This window comes from Cyprinus carpio, chromosome B1 (genome assembly GCF_018340385.1).
Source record: "Cyprinus carpio isolate SPL01 chromosome B1, ASM1834038v1, whole genome shotgun sequence".
NCBI lineage: Eukaryota > Metazoa > Chordata > Actinopteri > Cypriniformes > Cyprinidae > Cyprinus > Cyprinus carpio.
Genome location: NC_056597.1, coordinates 31,759,620 through 31,777,034, shown reverse-complemented (window position 1 = coordinate 31,777,034; position 17,415 = coordinate 31,759,620). Strand labels below are relative to the sequence as shown.

Below are 17,415 nucleotides of genomic sequence, written 5' to 3'. Positions count from 1 at the left end.
ATGTCTATCGTTTTGGCTAATAAGACCTGCAATTCTTAGATTTTACTCGCCAGTGTGAGTGTTCGAGGCTATTATAAGATTAGGACAGATATCTTTTCACTCGCTGAACACTGACTGAGCGCTTCAGAGTTTCTCTCTCCATCAAGCGATCTGTACTTTTTCAATTCATCTCAATGGACGCACAGCGCACCTGTATTTGACACTCTGTAAACTCTGTGTGAAGGCGCACGACTCGCCGTCGCTTTGCTGATAGCGCTGTTTCTCACACATCCAAAGAGAGAGAGTCAGAGTCTTACCACGATGAATCGACGCGCTACATGTAAACTATATTCTTTGTTGTATTTTCCTGTCAAAATAATGGAGTTCATTTAGAATTATTCAGCTTTTTAGGGTGCTTTCACACTAGCACTTTTGGTGCGCATCCTGGGTTCGATTGACGTCAGAGTTCGGCTCGTTTGGATGATGTGAACGCTGTCTTCCGAACTCGGGTGCGCACCCACGAGCCATACCTGAGTCTGCTTAAAAAAGGTGGTCTGGGGTACAGTTCATGTGAACTCTGGTACGGTTCACTGCTGATGTGAACGCAATCGTACCAAATCGCGGAAGCGAACCGCTATTAATGATGTATTATTTGATGAAAATGTGTGTTTGTGTGTGTTTCACTCACTTTCCTGACGAGCGTGACTGACGCGCTGCAAGCAGAGAGCTGTATATCTCATTTCTGTTCACCTTAAGCGGTCTTTAGAGTATTTGCAGTACATTCGTAAGACAGACGCAAGTGCCGTTATGTACCGAAGCTTTGTAAACAAAACGAACGGTTCAAAAACGTAAATACTTAAAAGTGTAGAGAGTAATGTTATGCATTTGCCGCCTTCTCCTGCGCCGTCGTTACTAAGCAACAGGGTAAACAGCTGCTGGCTTGATGACGCAAGAGAGCCGCGATTCAGACTCAAATATTATAATATGAACACAGTCCAGCAGGGGGAGGGGGACCAATCAAACTCTGGTTCGGACCAGGCAAGCGTGAAAGTGTGAAAGCACCCTTAGAACAAGCAGAAGATATGCCGGGTTCTCCGGTAGTGGGCGGAGCTAATGCGCAAATGGCAATTTAATTTGACCGAATGCAGACAACGTGATTAATATTCATGAACCCAGCAGCTCATCAATCCGTAGTGCATTGTATATTGTTAGTATGGTAGTAGAATTAGTAGTAGTATTATCTTTTAATAATAATTAATATGATCTATTAGGCTACAATTTTTTTTTTTTTTACAGAAACCCTGAATTACCAACAATATCTTAAGCATCACCATCAGTCTTAAATTCAGTTAAAATGACAAATATTAATTCATACATGGTTATCAAGTTTTAGTTCTAATAACTAAAGTTCTATTATTAAATAGTGCTTAATACCAGAATATAATGCTTGACTGACTGATTAAGAAGCTAGGATTTAAGAAGCTGTGCCATTTTACAAAGATAAGCTGATTGGAATCATGTGTGTGTGTGTGTGTGTATGTGTGTGTGTGTGTGTGTGTGTAAAATAGTATATCAGTCTGGCGAGTAAACTGAAAAATTTACTAGCCAATGGCAATTATATTGCCAAGGTGTGCGTAGAGGGTTGCTAAGACAGAACTGCTGGTGGTTCCAGCTAACCCATCGTTTCATCACAACTTCTCTATACAGCTAAGTTCGTCAACCATAACTCCTTCCAGGACAGCCAGAAACTTAGGAGTTGTGATGGATTATCAGTTAAGCTTCACAGACCATATTGCTACAATGACCCGGTCCTGCAGATTTGCCTTATACAACATTATGAAGATTAGACCCTTCCTGTCAGAGCAAGCCACACAACTTCTTGTCCAAGCTCTTGTTCTCTCCAGACTGGACTATTGTAATGCTCTCCTGGCGGGCCTTCCTGCATGTACTATCAAGCCTCTGCAACTGATCCAGAATGCAGCAGCGAGGGTTGTCTTCAATGAGTCAAAACAGCTCACGTTACTCCTCTCCTCGTCAGGTTACACTGGCTACAAGTAGCTGCTCGCATCAAATTCAAGGTACTGATGCTTGCCTACAAGACGACCACTGGCATGGCACCAACATACCTAAGCTCATTAGTTCAATCTTATGCACCCTCCAGAAAGTTTGCGCTCTGCAAGTGAACAACGCCTTGTGGTGCCATCCCAAAGAGGTTCAAAATCACTCTCACAGACCTTTTCCTGGACTGCGCCCAGCTGGTGGAAAGACCTCCCGATCTCAATTCGAACAGCTGAGTCTTTACTCATTTTCAAAAAACATCTAAAGACTCATCTTTTTCACCAGCACTTCACCAACTAATAATAGTACTTACCTTTTCTTTTCTTGTCTATCATATTCTTAAAAAAAAAAAAAACCCTGGCTACGTGTTCTGTACTGGACTGAGACTTGTCATGCCACTTGTATACTGTTGTTGTTCTCTTGTTGATCTGATTGCTTCTATTGTTCTCATTTGTTAGTCGCTTTGAATAAAAGCGTCTGCTAAATGATTAAATGTAAATACTACTGAAGCATTGTTTAATCACACCAGTGAAACTGGCCAATGGTGTTCAAGCATGCAAAATATGAGGGGCTTCCACTCTATATAAAGCAGCGCTTGTATGTCATCCATTCAGAATCTTTTTCTTCAGCCAACCTTCTACGAGAATTACATGCTGCAGCGGACATGCCTTCTCTTCCCCTGCTGTGTTCCGGTGAGATTCTGAAACAAAGATGACTCGCGATTACCTCTCCTGTGCAGACCCAATCGAACTCTCTTATGGCAACAAGTCGTGCGTCTTCTGCCTGGGTCATGCCCAAGCAGAAGTGGCACTTGGGGGCTCATACTGCCCCCACTGCGAAGATATGAGCCTCCGGACTCTCAAGCGCCATGTGGCCATCATCCAAGGCGATGAACTCACCCAACAAGCCCTGCCGCAATCTTCCTCTGCAGCCTCTTTTGAGCCAAGCAGGAAAGTGCCATGAGCTTCTGATGTGGATCTGTCAGGGTCATGTGATGAGCCCACGCCGGCTCAGTGCCCATGTGCTCCTCACCCCCCGATGCAGGTCCCCTTCCAGTGCGCTTAATGACCGCTGTTCTCTGCCCCTCCCCCATCGTCTCTGGGTGAAGACGGGCCGAACCCTGAAGTTTTCAAAGAGCTCCGACGCACCATGGATCTGGCCCTCAGAACGGCGAAGGTGACAGCTCGAATGATTGGCCGCAACATGGTGAATCTTGTGGTGCTAGATCATGACCTGTGGCTTAGTCTGACCCAGTTAAAGGACTCTGAAAAAACAGCCCTTCTGGACGCTCCCGTGAATCCCTCAGGTCTCTTCGGAGCAGCAGTAGAGGCGTTCACAGAGCGCTTCATTGAAGCGCAGAAACAGTCGAAGGCTATTATCCACTTCCTGCCAAAGCGTGCCGGTGCAAACCCTCCTGTGCATTCCCACTCCTCCTCAGGGCAGAGCACAGGAAGACCGCACGCATCTTCTGCTGCTGTTAAGTGCGAACATGAGAGGGAGGAAACAGGAAAGAGGAGGAAATTTGCACCCAGCACTGTGTTTGACTGTTCCACTATGCAGTGAAATAAAGTCAAAAAAACATACAAAACTCACCTCAATATCAGAGCAATTCTCCTCCTCTCACTATCCTCTCTCCCATCACTCACTCTCACACTTGTGTGGTATTAAACTCCCCGTCCCCCAACGGCGAGTTATCCCTCACAGTGTGCAGTCTGCCTCGCCTGCTGTCACAGTTCATGCGCTTTCAAAGCGCTCGTCCAAAATGATTACGCTGAGACAAATCCTCTCACACATCAGACCGAGAGATTGGTTTATCTCTGTGTATTTTAAGGATCCTAATTTTCACATTCAGGTATCCCTTTGCCACAGGATTTTTCTTAAGATTTGCATTCGAGGGGATAGCGTACCATTTCTCAGTCCTACCCTTCGGTTTATCCCTGGCCCCTTGTAAGTTTTACGAAATGCATGGATACCACTCTCTCTCCTCTGAAGCACAGCGGAATGTGCATCATGAACTATCTTGATGATTGGCTAGTCTTAGCCCAATCAGAGAGCGTGCTGCTCAGCGACAAGCTCAGACTCCTCCCTTATCTTCAGAGGTTTTATGGCTGACTGAGATTACTCAAAAGAGCATGCTAGTACCGAGCCGGAATGTCTCCCTTTTAGGAGTGGAGCTGAATTCAATCAATATCGAGCGTGTCTGTCGGAGGAGCGCTCACAAAAACTGATCAGCTCTCTTGCAGTCTTAAAGTAAGGGAACTCTCTTTTGTTGAAATGCTTTCAGAGGAGACTCGGCCAGATGGCTGCCGCCTCGACACTGTGCAAACTAGGGCTCCTACATATGCTACTGCTTCAGCTCTGGCTTAAGGGCCGGGGTGCCACAGAGCGCAGAACGCACTGGCACCTTGGGTATCAAAGTGACGCGCGACTGCTGGGATGTGCTGACCCCTTGATGCAATATGACTCTGTATCGCTGGGGTGTTCTTATTTGCCAAGTGATCAGGAGAAAGACTGTTACAACAGATGCATCGAGCACGGGCTGGGGAGCCGTATGCAACGGCAGACCAGGCTTCGGGACGTGATCAGAAACGGAGAAGTTGTGGCACATAAACTGTCTGGAGCTCCATGCTGTACACCTAGCACTCCAGTGCTTTCTCCCGGACATTCTCAACCATCACATTCTCATCAGGACAGACAGCATGACAGTGGTAGCATCTGTAAATCACCAAGGGGGCGTGAGCTTGCGGCTGCTTCTTCTCTGGGCAGATCAACACCTACTCTCCATCCGGGCAGTACATGTCCCCGGACTCCTGAATTATGGCACAAATTTACTGTCGAGGGGCGGGGTAATCCACGGGGAGTGGAGATTACACTCTTTTAAAGTCAATATGATTTGGAGTGTATTCAGCCACGAAGTATGCTTTTCATAACGTGTTTTACAAAATCAGAGAGGAAAGGAAATCTGCTTTATATAGAGTGGGAGCCCCTCATATTTCACGTGCTTGAATGCCATTGGCCAGTTTCACTGGCGTGATTCAATAAGGCTTCAGTAGTATTTGGAGAAAAGGGTAATTCCTATAGCAATGTCTTGTTCCCTCATCTCAGGGAACCGACGTTACGTAAGTAACCGAGAGCGTTTTTCATTGCTGGATAGGTTTCTTTCAATTAAGAAAGAGCCATAGTTTATTAATTATCCATTTCATCATTATATGGTATAAAAAAATCCTGTGGGTGGAAAAGTTTGAAGGTTTTGTGACAGCTACTTGAACTTCACTGTAATGTCAGTAAGAAAGATTAAATAGATTTGAAGTGTAGAATTAAATGTTTATGGCATATTTGGAATATTGACCTCATGTGAACACAAAATTGAACACTGAAAAACTGTTTAAAAAAGGGTCTACTGCCATTTATGACATCCGCTTTAAACATTACAATGCTCAAAAATAACTTTTGCTAAATGGACAGACACTGATTTAAACTCAAAATGATTGTTTATGATTATGAACGAGAGCGGAATTAATCTATAAATGGTTATTAGGCTATTTTCATAACCCTGTAATTTTTTTCCAAGGAAAACGTTGCAGATCTTTTTGTTTAATGCTTTAAAATTCGTTTAATGCAGCATTTATTAAAATACATAAATTATATTAACCAAAACAAGTTTAAATGATAATTTCACAGAAAGGTTTAAACCTAAATGTCTGAGCTTTCAACTTAAAGAAACTTGTTTTTTCCTAAGACACATTAATAAAAACTACTTAAATGTATTAAATTGAATTATGGTCTCCTGGCTTATTGTAAGCCCTGTCTGTGAAACCAGGCTCCTTGAATGATAACAGAAATCAAATCCGTAGATAAACTGAGCGCCTCTGATCTAAGCACGCCTTTTCTTCCAGAGAGCGCGCTTGAAGAATTTAAAAATTAACGTCATTTTGTTTTACTGCCTGACTGACTCTCTCGTTTATCGAGCTCTTTACTAAATGATTACTTAAAATTAATATATGAGAGTAAATATGATTTCGGGGGGATTTGACAGAATACAGAATACATCTTGCTCGTAGTTTTAAAGAAATTAACTAATGAGTATTCGTCACTGGAATTCAACGGTATTTTTGAATGAAATAAAGACGAAGAAATGAGTTCTCAGACCTTGACCGCTTTCTCACTCCATCGCTCGTACTGTAGGAGGCGCCGTGACGATCTTTAGTTCACCGGTAAAACCACCGAAGAAAGAAAGAAGACTGGTGTGCCTTTAAGATTTATGCGTTTTAGCAGTGTATGTGCATGTTGTTATTCTTTCTTTAGTGTTTCAGTTAATGTAGTTTAAATAAAGCTTGTGTCGCCTTTTCTCCTCGCTTATGAAAATTAACTACGGTTTTACTACAGGAACCACAATTTAACTAAGGTATTTGTAATAAAACCACAGTAACTACAAATTCGGCATTGTTTTGCTTCAATGACCATGTTAAAAATTAGTTGTAAAGCCATAGATGCTAGAGTAGCACATTATTTTATTTTCAATCCTGGACACTTTTAAAGAATAAATAAAATATCATGCTTAGTTTACAGCTTTAATTTTGGATTTTTAATGTGTCTTTTATCATGAAGTGTTTGTGTTCAGATGTTGAGCATGAAAGCGCAGGTGGATGTGGTCTGCTGTAAATCAGTAGGAACTGATCTGTCCATGCTGGATATTGAGGATTTCATCACAGAAATCTGTCAGCTGAAGAAAGAGGTGGCTTCACTGGAGACAAAGCTGAGAGAAAGAGGAGACAAACTGAACAGAGAGGTTTGAACAGATCTTCATTTCATCTTTAGCTGCTCATACGGACTGATTGTTATGTGACGTAACATCTTAGTTTTAATCATACTATTGCTAGATATATGACTGATTGTGTTTGTCAGGATGTGGAGCAGGTTTCAGTGCGTGTGACTGATGGGACAGAAGCTCAGGATTCAGTCTGGAGCGTCAGAGATCAGAGATCCAGAGACACACAGGACTCAGAGCTCAGCCTCACTTTACTCTGTTATACTGACGCTCAGGATCATGAATCCACTGATCAAACCTCTGACTGTAATGCTGGAGAACAGCAGATGCTGCAGACGCCGCTGAAGATGTGCTCCGTCAAACTGGTGGACTGCAGGAACCTGATCGAGAGCAGAGGAGAAGAAACCACCGCAGAGAAAGAACAACAAACTGATGAGGAAGAGCAGGAGGATGATGATGAGAATGAGGATGAAGATGATGATGAAGATTTCATTCCTCCAGGTTTGTTTCTCCTTTTATGACCTTTTTTGTTTTTCATGACACTTGAATCTCAGCAGAGACTCAGCAGCATCAGGTTCATATTGACTGATGGTGCAGATTTTCTGAGATATTTGGGAACATGATGGAAAATTATTTTTTTTCTCTCTCTTCTCTCCCTAGAATGTGTTTTTTAAGAGAGACAGATTGCTGTGCCTGTTTGTCTAATTTGACCAAAAGTCTAATTTAAATGACTTTTGTTATTATATATATATTTATAAAAGAAAAACATTGTGATTGCAGCATTATTATACTGTAAAATGACATTGTAAATATGATGTAAATGGGTGGCGAATGTTGCATTTCCAAACTAATTTTTTCAATGTGTCTGTGCATGGGTTTATTTAATTAACTTGCAGAGTTTCAAACAAACTCTTTTCAATTATATTTTAAAACCCAGAATGTATAATCATTTTGTTCTTTTCAGATGACAAAGGCTGTTCATTTTCTGATGGAGAGACAGACTTAGCATCAAAAGAGCAGCTGAAGAGTTTCTCCTGCAGCACGTGTGGAAAAACACTGAGTTCAGAGGGTCATTTAGCGAGACACGAGAGAAAACACACAGAACAGAAAGACTTCAGCTGTAGGAGATGCAAGATTAGCTTTCCTACCGCAGAAGAGAGGAGACTTCATTCAAAAGAGCACAGCGGGAAGAAGGAGTTTCACTGTGAACAGTGCGGGAAGGATTTTTTCTTTCATTCTAGTCTAAAAGTTCACTTGAAGACTCACGGTGAAAAGTCTTTCCACTGCAGTGAATGTGACAAGTATTTCAGCACCAAAGGAAATCTTGATGTTCATAAGCGAGTCCACACGGGAGAAAGACCATACAAGTGTCCTCACTGCGAGAAGAGCTTCAATCACGGACCTCATCTGAAGAGACATGTGCGTTTGCACACCAATGAGAGACTGTATCAGTGCAGTGAATGTGGGAAAACCTTTAGGCAGTTGTTTAGTCTACATTCACACCAAAATATACACTCTGATGAGAAACTGTTTCAGTGCAAACACTGCGACAAACGATTCCGTCAAAGATCTAATCTGAACAATCATGAGAGGACCCACACCGGAGAGAAACCATATCTGTGCTCCTACTGCGGGAAGAGCTTTTCAAATTCATCTTATTTTGTATTTCATAAGCGAGTCCACACTGGAGAAAAACCGTATCACTGCAGCGTTTGTGGAAAGAGTTTCAGTAAACATAGTACTTTACAAAACCACAAGCGGACTCATACTGGAGAAAGACCGTTCAAATGCTCACAGTGTGACAAGACGTTTGCTCGATCAGACATCCTTAAGGTCCATCAGCGAGTTCATTCAGGAGAGAAACCTTACTCCTGCTCCATCTGCGGCGAGAGATTCGCTTATTTAGGTAGTTTTCAGACCCACCAGAACAAACACACTAAAGAACAAACTGCTCCAGAATCATCAGAGTGACTTTCATCAATCAATCTGGGAAAGAAACTGATAATGTTCATTGAGCTCTTACTGCCAGTAGGGGGCAGTGAACTTTTTTAATGTTGTGGATTGATTCAAGTGCTGTATGTAAAGTCATGTTTGATAGAGCAGACCAATGATTTTTATATTAAACCAGACATAACTATTAGAAATCCTCAGAGTAAAATACTACAATAATATGAGTGTCTGGATTTCATAAAGCATGTTTTATGTGGTGAAATGCATGAAGGAGAGTCACTGGCAAATACACTCTGCTTTTTCATTGCTGGACTGGTTTCTTTTAATCAAGAAAGAACCATGGTTTATTAATTATCCATTTCATCACTGTTCTTTTATGCTGCTGTGTAAGGTAAGATATTCACTTGGTAGAAACGAATCCTCTGGGAGGAATAGTTTGGTGGTTTTCTGGCAGCTACTTGAACTTCACTGTAATGTCAAATAGAATTAAAGATCAGATAGAATTAATGTTTATGGGTTATTCGTAATTATGACCACACAAAACTGTCACAGCTTCTTTTAGCAGTTTTTAAATACTGCCACATTATGCTAGAAATGACTGTTATTTCCTTTAATTTGCATTAGAGAGTCAAAGTCAAAGTTTGTTCACATAGCAGTTTAGTAACTGTTTAAAGTAAAAGTATGTTCTATTATAATATGAATGAAATGTGGGTGTAAGTACTACATCTGCCATGGTGTTACTGTCATGTAACCTACCAGAGTCAGTTCAGTTGAGTCACTAAGCCATTCATAAATCTGCTCCGGTGGTCTCGTGGGACAGTAAGTGTCTATCGGATGCACACTTCAGAATCTTGCTGGAAGTGGTCCTTCATCCGGGGACTTTTTGCATACTGTTTTTCAAACATGAAATTGCAAGTATGTCCGAATTCAAAAGAATAGGCAAAAAATACTCTGACATACTTCCGGCGAGACTCAGAAGTGTCCATGTGATGTACATTTTAGTGTCCCGTGTGTCACATTCGATTGGATTTCGCTGTTTAATAACACGTTCACCGTCATAATTTGAATGAATTTTATTTTTTTATTTTACCATAGTAAAACCATTAAACATTTCAGGTTATACATTTCAAAAACGTAATCGTGTATTTTGGGCTGTGCAAGCATGACGGTGTACACTGAAATGAAATGTGCAGTTTTTATTTTAATGAGAAAAGCGGGTGTAGAAAGAATATGTACTAACACTCAGACGGATGTGCACTTCTCGTACTGTAGGAGGCGCTGTGACCATCTTAGTCCAGTAAATCCACCGGTAAAAGCACTGAAGAAGAAAAGACGGTTGGAGGAGCGCTTGTAGACTCGGTACGTGTTTTTAACTATTTACGTGTTTGTTACCTTTAGTGCGTTAATGAGCTTAAATGGAGCTGGTTTAGGAAAATTAACCTATAGGTTTTATTACAGTAACCATAGTTTAACTTGGGTATTTGTAAAACCACATGAATATACCATTGTTTTACTTACTGTAATTACAGTAAATAAAATTGTAAATTTGTGCTTACTCTAAAGTAAAAGTGTCTAGCATATAACCATATAACTATTGTAGTATGCTGAACACTTTTGAAGGATGCCTAAAATCGATTAAATCTCAGTCCTGTTTAAGTTATGGCGTATAGTTTATTAAATGCAGCTAAACTGAACTGTTCGATATTTAAAACAAAACAAACAAACAAAAAAAAAAACAGTGAATCTAAACAAAAACATTTATATCTGACATGTTTCTGAATATTCTCCAGAAGTTATTTTATTTATTCATTTCTGTGTATTTCCGCTCTGATTTTTAGTTTGATCAGTTTATTATAAATACTGTATATTTATAATAAATATTGTAATAATCATGAAATGTTTGTGTTCAGATGTTGATCATGAAAGCGCAGGTGGATGTGGTCTGCTGTAAATCAGTAGGAACTGATCTGTCCATGCTGGATATTGAGGATTTCATCACAGAAATCTGTCAGCTGAAGAAAGAGGTGGCTTCACTGGAGACAAAGCTGAGAGAAAGAGGAGACAAACTGAACAGAGAGGTTTGAACAGATCTTCATTTCATCCTTCAACTCAATCACTGTCAGTTTGTCCAGTAAAAATGTGTGTAGCTTCTATTAAAAGTAAAGTTCACCCAAAAATGAAAATACTGTCATTAATCATTCACCCTCATGTCATTCCAAATCCGTAAGACAAGTTTAAGTTCAAGTTTGGTGAAGTCTGACCTGTGAATTCGCATCATGTGACACTGTGTGACCGACAGCAGATCGATACGTCACAGCATGACCTCGTAGCTGAATTAAAAGAACATAAATTTAAAACTGCAGCGCTGCGGGAAAGTGGAGAAGATAGTATGTTTTTACATTTTAGATGTATTATTAGATGCTGCCGAGCATGACGTGATATCATGATCTTTGCAGCATGCGAGGGAATTTTGCATGCTCAGAGTCTATGTGACCCTGGCTTTACACTGTTAAAATAGCAGGATTTTCTGCTATTTAAACTACTTATTGCAATTATCTGCACCTCAGTATTGTAGTACATTATAAAACAGAATGCAGTAATAATGCAATGAGTGTAAATTATAATTTTAATTCAGATTATTAAATGGATGCCACTTTATTGGGACAGTATAAGCCCTCCCTACACAAACCCTTCCCCATACTTTATTTTCAACTTTTTGATTATTTGCCCTGATAGAGACGTGGATCAAACTAGAGGACACTGCTACTCCTCCAGCACTCTCCAATTATTTCTTATTTTCCCACACTCCCCGTTTGACTGGAAGAGGTGGAGGTACTAGTCTGCTTATCTCTAATGATTGGAAATGTATTCCTTTACCTTATCAACAGCTCCTTTGAATCACATTCGGCCACTATTACCCACCCTTTTAAAATCCATTTTGTAGTTGTTTATCGACCCCCAGGACCACTAGGTAACTTTGTAGAAGAATGAGATGTGCTGCTCTCAACCTTTCCTGAAGATGGTACTCTTCTAGTTATGCTTGGAGACTTCAACATCCAGCTAGATAAACCGATATTTGCAGACTTCCACACTCTGCTTGCCTCTTTTGATCTCAAGAGAGTGTCAACTACTGCTTCTCACAAATCAGGCAACCAACTGGACCTTATTTACACATGACACTGCTCCACTGGTCATGTACTGGTTACTCCACTGCACACCTCGGATCACTTACTCCTCACTCTCAACCTCCACATGCTCCCTGACACAACAGATACCCCTCCACATGTCATCTTTCAACGTAACCTTCGCTCACTCTCACTTTCCCGGCTATCTGCTATGGTTTCATCTTCACTTCCTTCCCCTAAACGGTTAACATCTCTTGATGCTAACAGTGCTGCTGATACTTTCTGCTCCACTCTTACATCTTGTTTAGACACTGTCTGCCCCTTGTCTTCCAGGCCAGGCCGTACCACACTTTCTGCTCCTTGGCTGTTTGATGTTCTAAGCAAGCATGATTCTAAGCTCAGGGCTGCTGAAAGGGTTTGGTGCAAATCCAAAAATCCTACTGACCTTAATGTGTATTCGTCACTCCTCCCTTCCTTCTCTGCTAATGTCTCCACTGCTAAAGAGACATTCTATCATAACAAAATTAACAATTCATCTAACGCATGCTCTTTAAAACATTTTCCTTCCTCCTTTGTCCTCCTCCTCCCCCTCCTTCATCAACTCTAATAGCTGACGACTTTGCCACATTCTTCATTAATAAAATGAAAACCATCAGTGCACACTTTTCCACACCACAATCTGTCAAGCACATCTTACCAGCAAACATACACTCATTTACATCCTTCTTTTCACTCTCTGAGGCAGAAGTCTCCAAACTCATTCTTTCTAATCATCCTACTACTTGTCCGCTTGATCCTATTCCATCTCATATCCATCAAGCCATTTCTCCTGCAGCTGTACCTGCACTCACTCACATCAACACATCCCTTCATACAGGTGTTTTCCCCTCATCATTTAGACAGGCTCATATAACTCCACTACTTAAGAAACCCACCCTCAACCCAACTCTTTTAGAGAACTACAGACCAGTTTCCCTTCTTCCTTTCATTGCAAAAACACTTGGACGAGTTGTGTTCAACCAAGTCTCTGCCTTTCTCACACAGAACAACCTGCTTGACAACCAACCAATCTGGTTTCAGAAGTGGACATTCAACCGAGACTGCCTTGCTCTCCGTTGTTGAAGCACTAAGACTGGCAGGAGCGTAATCCAAATCTTCAATACTTATTTTGCTGGATCTGTCTGCTACTTTTGACACAGTTAACCACCAGATCCTCCTGTCAACCCTGCTGGCAAAGGGCATCCCAGGAACCGCACTCCAGTGGTTTGAGTCTTATCTCTCAGATAGGTCCTTTAAGATATCTTTGAGAGGCGAGGTGTCCAAGTCACAACATCTAGCTACTGGGGTGCCTCAGGGCTCGGTTCTTGGACCACTTCTTTTCTCTGTCTACATGGCATCACTAGGTTCTGTCATTCAGAAACATGGCTTTTCATACCATTGCTATGCTGATGACACTCAACTCTACCTCTCATTCCATCCTGATCATCCAACGATAGCTGCTCGCATCTCAGCTTGTCTAACAGACATTTCTTGCTGGATAAAGGATCATCACCTTCTTCTCCACTTTGCCAAGACAGAACTGCTTGTGCAGAGCCAGTAAATGATTCAGAGCGACAAAAGCTATGGCTGCTGGCTTTTGAGCGGGATGTTGATTTATTGCTTCGATATTCGAACATTTTTCACTAGACGACTTCAAACCAGGTCAATGAAAGATACGATGATTTCTGAAATTTAAAAAACAGAGGTATGAGTGCAAGCATCATGGGGAGATTGTTGAGGGTGTTCAGTTGCTCTGAATCATTAGCTTTTGCGTCAGCATGTGAACGAGCAGTAGAGACTGACACGAAAGAGAGGAAATTGCTGAATAAACTTGTTAGTTTTGTTTTCTTTGTGTACAAAAAATATTCTCATTGCTTCATAACATTACGGATGAACCACTGATATCACATGGACTATTTAACCAAAGTCCTTGCTACGTTTCTGGGCCTGGGAACATTTCAGTTGCATTGCTGTCTATGTAGGATCAGAAAGCTCTGAGTTTTCATCGAAATTATCTTAATTTGTGTTCCGAAGATGAACAGAGGGCTTACAGGCTTGAAATTACATGAGGGTGAGTGACAGAATTTTCATTTTAGGGTGAACTATACCTTAACGTTTCAAAGTTGATTCATGACTGTCAGAATCAACTGATATATGATTCTGAACTGATAAGCTGATTGTGTTTGTCAGGATGTGGAGCAGGTTTCAGTGCGTGTGACTGATGGGACAGAAGCTCAGGATTCAGTCTGGAGCGTCAGAGATCAGAGATCCAGAGACACACAGGACTCAGAGCTCAGCCTCACTTTACTCTGTTATACTGACGCTCAGGATCATGAATCCACTGATCAAACCTCTGACTGTAATGCTGGAGAACAGCAGATGCTGCAGACGACGCCGCTGAAGATGTGCTCCGTCAAACTGGTGGACTGCAGGAACCTGATCGAGAGCAGAGGAGAAGAAACCACCGCAGAGAAAGAACAACAACACACTGATGAGGAAGAGCAGGAGGATGATGAGAATAATGAGGATGATGATGATGAAGATTTCATTCCTCCAGGTTTGTTTCTTCTTTTTATGACCGTTTGTTATTTCTCTGACACTTGAATTTCAGCAGAGACTCTGCAGGATCAGGTTTTTACTGGCTGTTTTTCTTTAATGATCTGATCAGGTTTGAGAGAAGACTTTCTGAGATACTTGGGAACATAATGGCATATTCTAGTATTTTTTTTTTCTCTGTTGAGATTTTGATCTAGAATATGTTTTTTAAGTGTGCCAGATTTGCTGTGTCTGTTAGTAAGACTGCACAGTTTGGTCAAAAATCGAATTTCAATTAATTATTATAAATGATAAAATTATGAAAGAAATACATTGTGATTGCAGTAATATTATTATACTGCAAAATTACATTGTAAATATGATGAAATGGGCGGTGAATGTTGCATTTCTAAACTCACTTTATTAATATGTCTGTGCATGGGTTTATTTAATTAACTTGTAGGCTTTAGGCAATTGGATAACTGCACTAAACCACATTGTGATTTTTTTATTAATTGTTCACCCCTAGACTTCGATATTACAGAATTTCTGTATGTTTCTTGAGTGACACAAACAAATCTCAAATATATTTAAAAACCCAGAATTTATAACCATTATTTTTTTTGCTAATTTCAGACAATAAAGGCTGTTCATCTTCTGACGGAGAAACAGACTTAACATCAAAAGAGCAGCTGAAGAGTTTCTCCTGCAGCACCTGTGGAAAAACACTGAGTTCAGAGGGTCATTTAGCGAGACACGAGAGAAAACACACAGAACAGAAAGACTTCACCTGTAGGAGATGCAACATCAGCTTTCCTACCGCAGAAGAGAGGAGACTTCATTCAAAAGAGCACAGCGGGAAGAAGGAGTTTCACTGTGAACAGTGCGGGAAGGATTTTTTTTTTCATTCGTTCTTAAAGTTCACTTGAAGAGTCACGGTGAAAAGTCTTTCCACTGCAGTGAATGTGACAAGTATTTCAGCACCAAAGGAAATCTTGATGTTCATAACCGAAAACACACAGGAGAAAGACCTTACAAGTGCCCTCACTGTGAGAAGAGCTTCAGTTATGGATCTCATCTGAAGAAACATGTGCGTTTGCACACCAATGAGAGACCGTATCAGTGCAGTGAATGTGGGAAAACCTTCACAAACTCAAGCTCTCTAAAGTCACACCAAGGTGTACACTCAGGTGAGAAACCGTTTCAGTGCAAACACTGTGACAAACGATTCCGTCAAAGATCTAATCTGAATTGTCACGAGAGGATTCACACCGGAGAGAAACCATATCTGTGCTCCTACTGCGGGAAGAGCTTTTCTGATCCACGTACTTTTTTTTCTCATAAGCGAGTCCACACTGGAGAAAAACCACATCACTGCAGCGTCTGTGGGATGAGTTTCCGTAAACATTGTTCTTTACAAAACCACAAGAGGATTCATACTGGAGAAAGACCGTTCAAATGCTCACAGTGTGACAAGACGTTTGCTCGATTAGACATCCTTAAGGTCCATCAGCGAGTTCATACAGGAGAGAAACCTTACTCCTGCTCCATCTGCGGCGAGAGATTCGCTTATTTAGGTAGTTTTCAGACCCACCAGAACAAACACACTAAAGAACAAACTGCTCCAGAATCATCAGAGTGACTTTCATCAATCAATCTGGGAAAAAAACTGATAATGTTCATTGAGCTCTTACTACCAGTAGGGGGCAGTGAACTTTTTTTAATGTGGTAGATTGATCCAAGTGCTGTATGTAAAGTCATGTTTGATAGAGCAGACCAATGATTTTTATATTAAACCAGACAGAACTATTAAAAATCCTCAGAATAAAATACTACAATAATATGATCGTCTTTGTTTCATAAAGCATGTTTTATGTGGTGAAATGCATGAAGGAGAGTCACTGGCAAATACACTCTGCTTTTTCATTGCTGGACTGGTTTCTTTTAATCAAGAAAGAACCATGGTTTATTAATTATCCATTTCATCACTGTTCTTTTATGCTGCTGTGTAAGGTAAGCTATTCACTTGGTAGAAACGAATCCTCTGGGAGGAATAGTTTGGTGGTTTTGTGGCAGCTACTTGAACTTCACTGTAATGTCAAATAGAATTAAAGATCAGATAGAATTAAAGTGTATGTTTATGGGTTATCTGGAATTATGACCACACAAATCTCACAGCTTCTTTTAGCAGTTTTTAATACTGCCACATTATGGCTATAAATGATTGTTATTTCCTTTGATTTGCAATAGAGAGTCAGAGTCAAGTAAAGTTTTCAGTCAGATTGTGTAGAAGAATCATCTGTTTCCTGTGGTCTTGTCCCGGTGGTCGTCTGAGACAAGGTCTTTACAGGGGATCTGTCTCTGGGGCTCTAGTTGTCCTGGTCTCCGTTGTCTTTCAGGGCTGTAGAGATCCTTTCTAGGTGTTGATCCACCATCTGGGCTGGATACGTACTGGATCTGGGTGACTGCAGTGACCATCTGTTCTGGATACAGACTGGATCTGGTGGCTACGGTGACCTCGGAATAAGAGAGAAACAGACTAATATTAGTGTTAACAACTGTTGATTAACAACTGTTGTGACGCTCGGACACTCTGTTGATTAACAACGGAGTGTCTGTTGATTAACAACTGTTGTGATGCTCGGACACTCTTCAAAACCTTCTCTTCTCTTCTTAATCCGCCTCCACCTCCTCCTCCATCGACTCTTACAGCTGATGACTTTGCAGTTTTCTTCACAAATAAGACAAGAACCATCAATGACCAATTCTCCACACCGCAGACTGAGGATAACTTCACAACGACTAATGCTCACTCTTTCTCCTCCTTCTCTCCACTCTCAGAGACGGACGTTTCCAAACTTATCCTGTCCAGTCATCCTACTACTTGCCCACTGGATCCGATCCCCACTCACCTCCTTCAAGCGATTTCTTCTTCAGTCATACCTTCACTTACTCACATTA

General features: G+C 41.1%; 1 protein-coding gene across 1 annotated transcript in view; it reads left to right on the top strand.

The window, feature by feature from the left end:
- Positions 1-5,105: 5,105 nt before the first annotated feature.
- The window catches only part of LOC109087076 (zinc finger protein 184-like), a 31,152-nt gene continuing 18,842 nt past the window's right edge, over positions 5,106-17,415 (top strand). The window contains exons 1-4 of the mRNA XM_042716032.1: positions 5,106-5,156; positions 6,659-6,826; positions 6,943-7,305; positions 14,362-14,476. Coding sequence (XP_042571966.1) covers positions 5,121-5,156; positions 6,659-6,826; positions 6,943-7,305; positions 14,362-14,476 — 682 coding nt within the window. The 5' untranslated portion in view covers positions 5,106-5,120. The remainder of the gene's footprint in view (positions 5,157-6,658; positions 6,827-6,942; positions 7,306-14,361; positions 14,477-17,415) is intronic.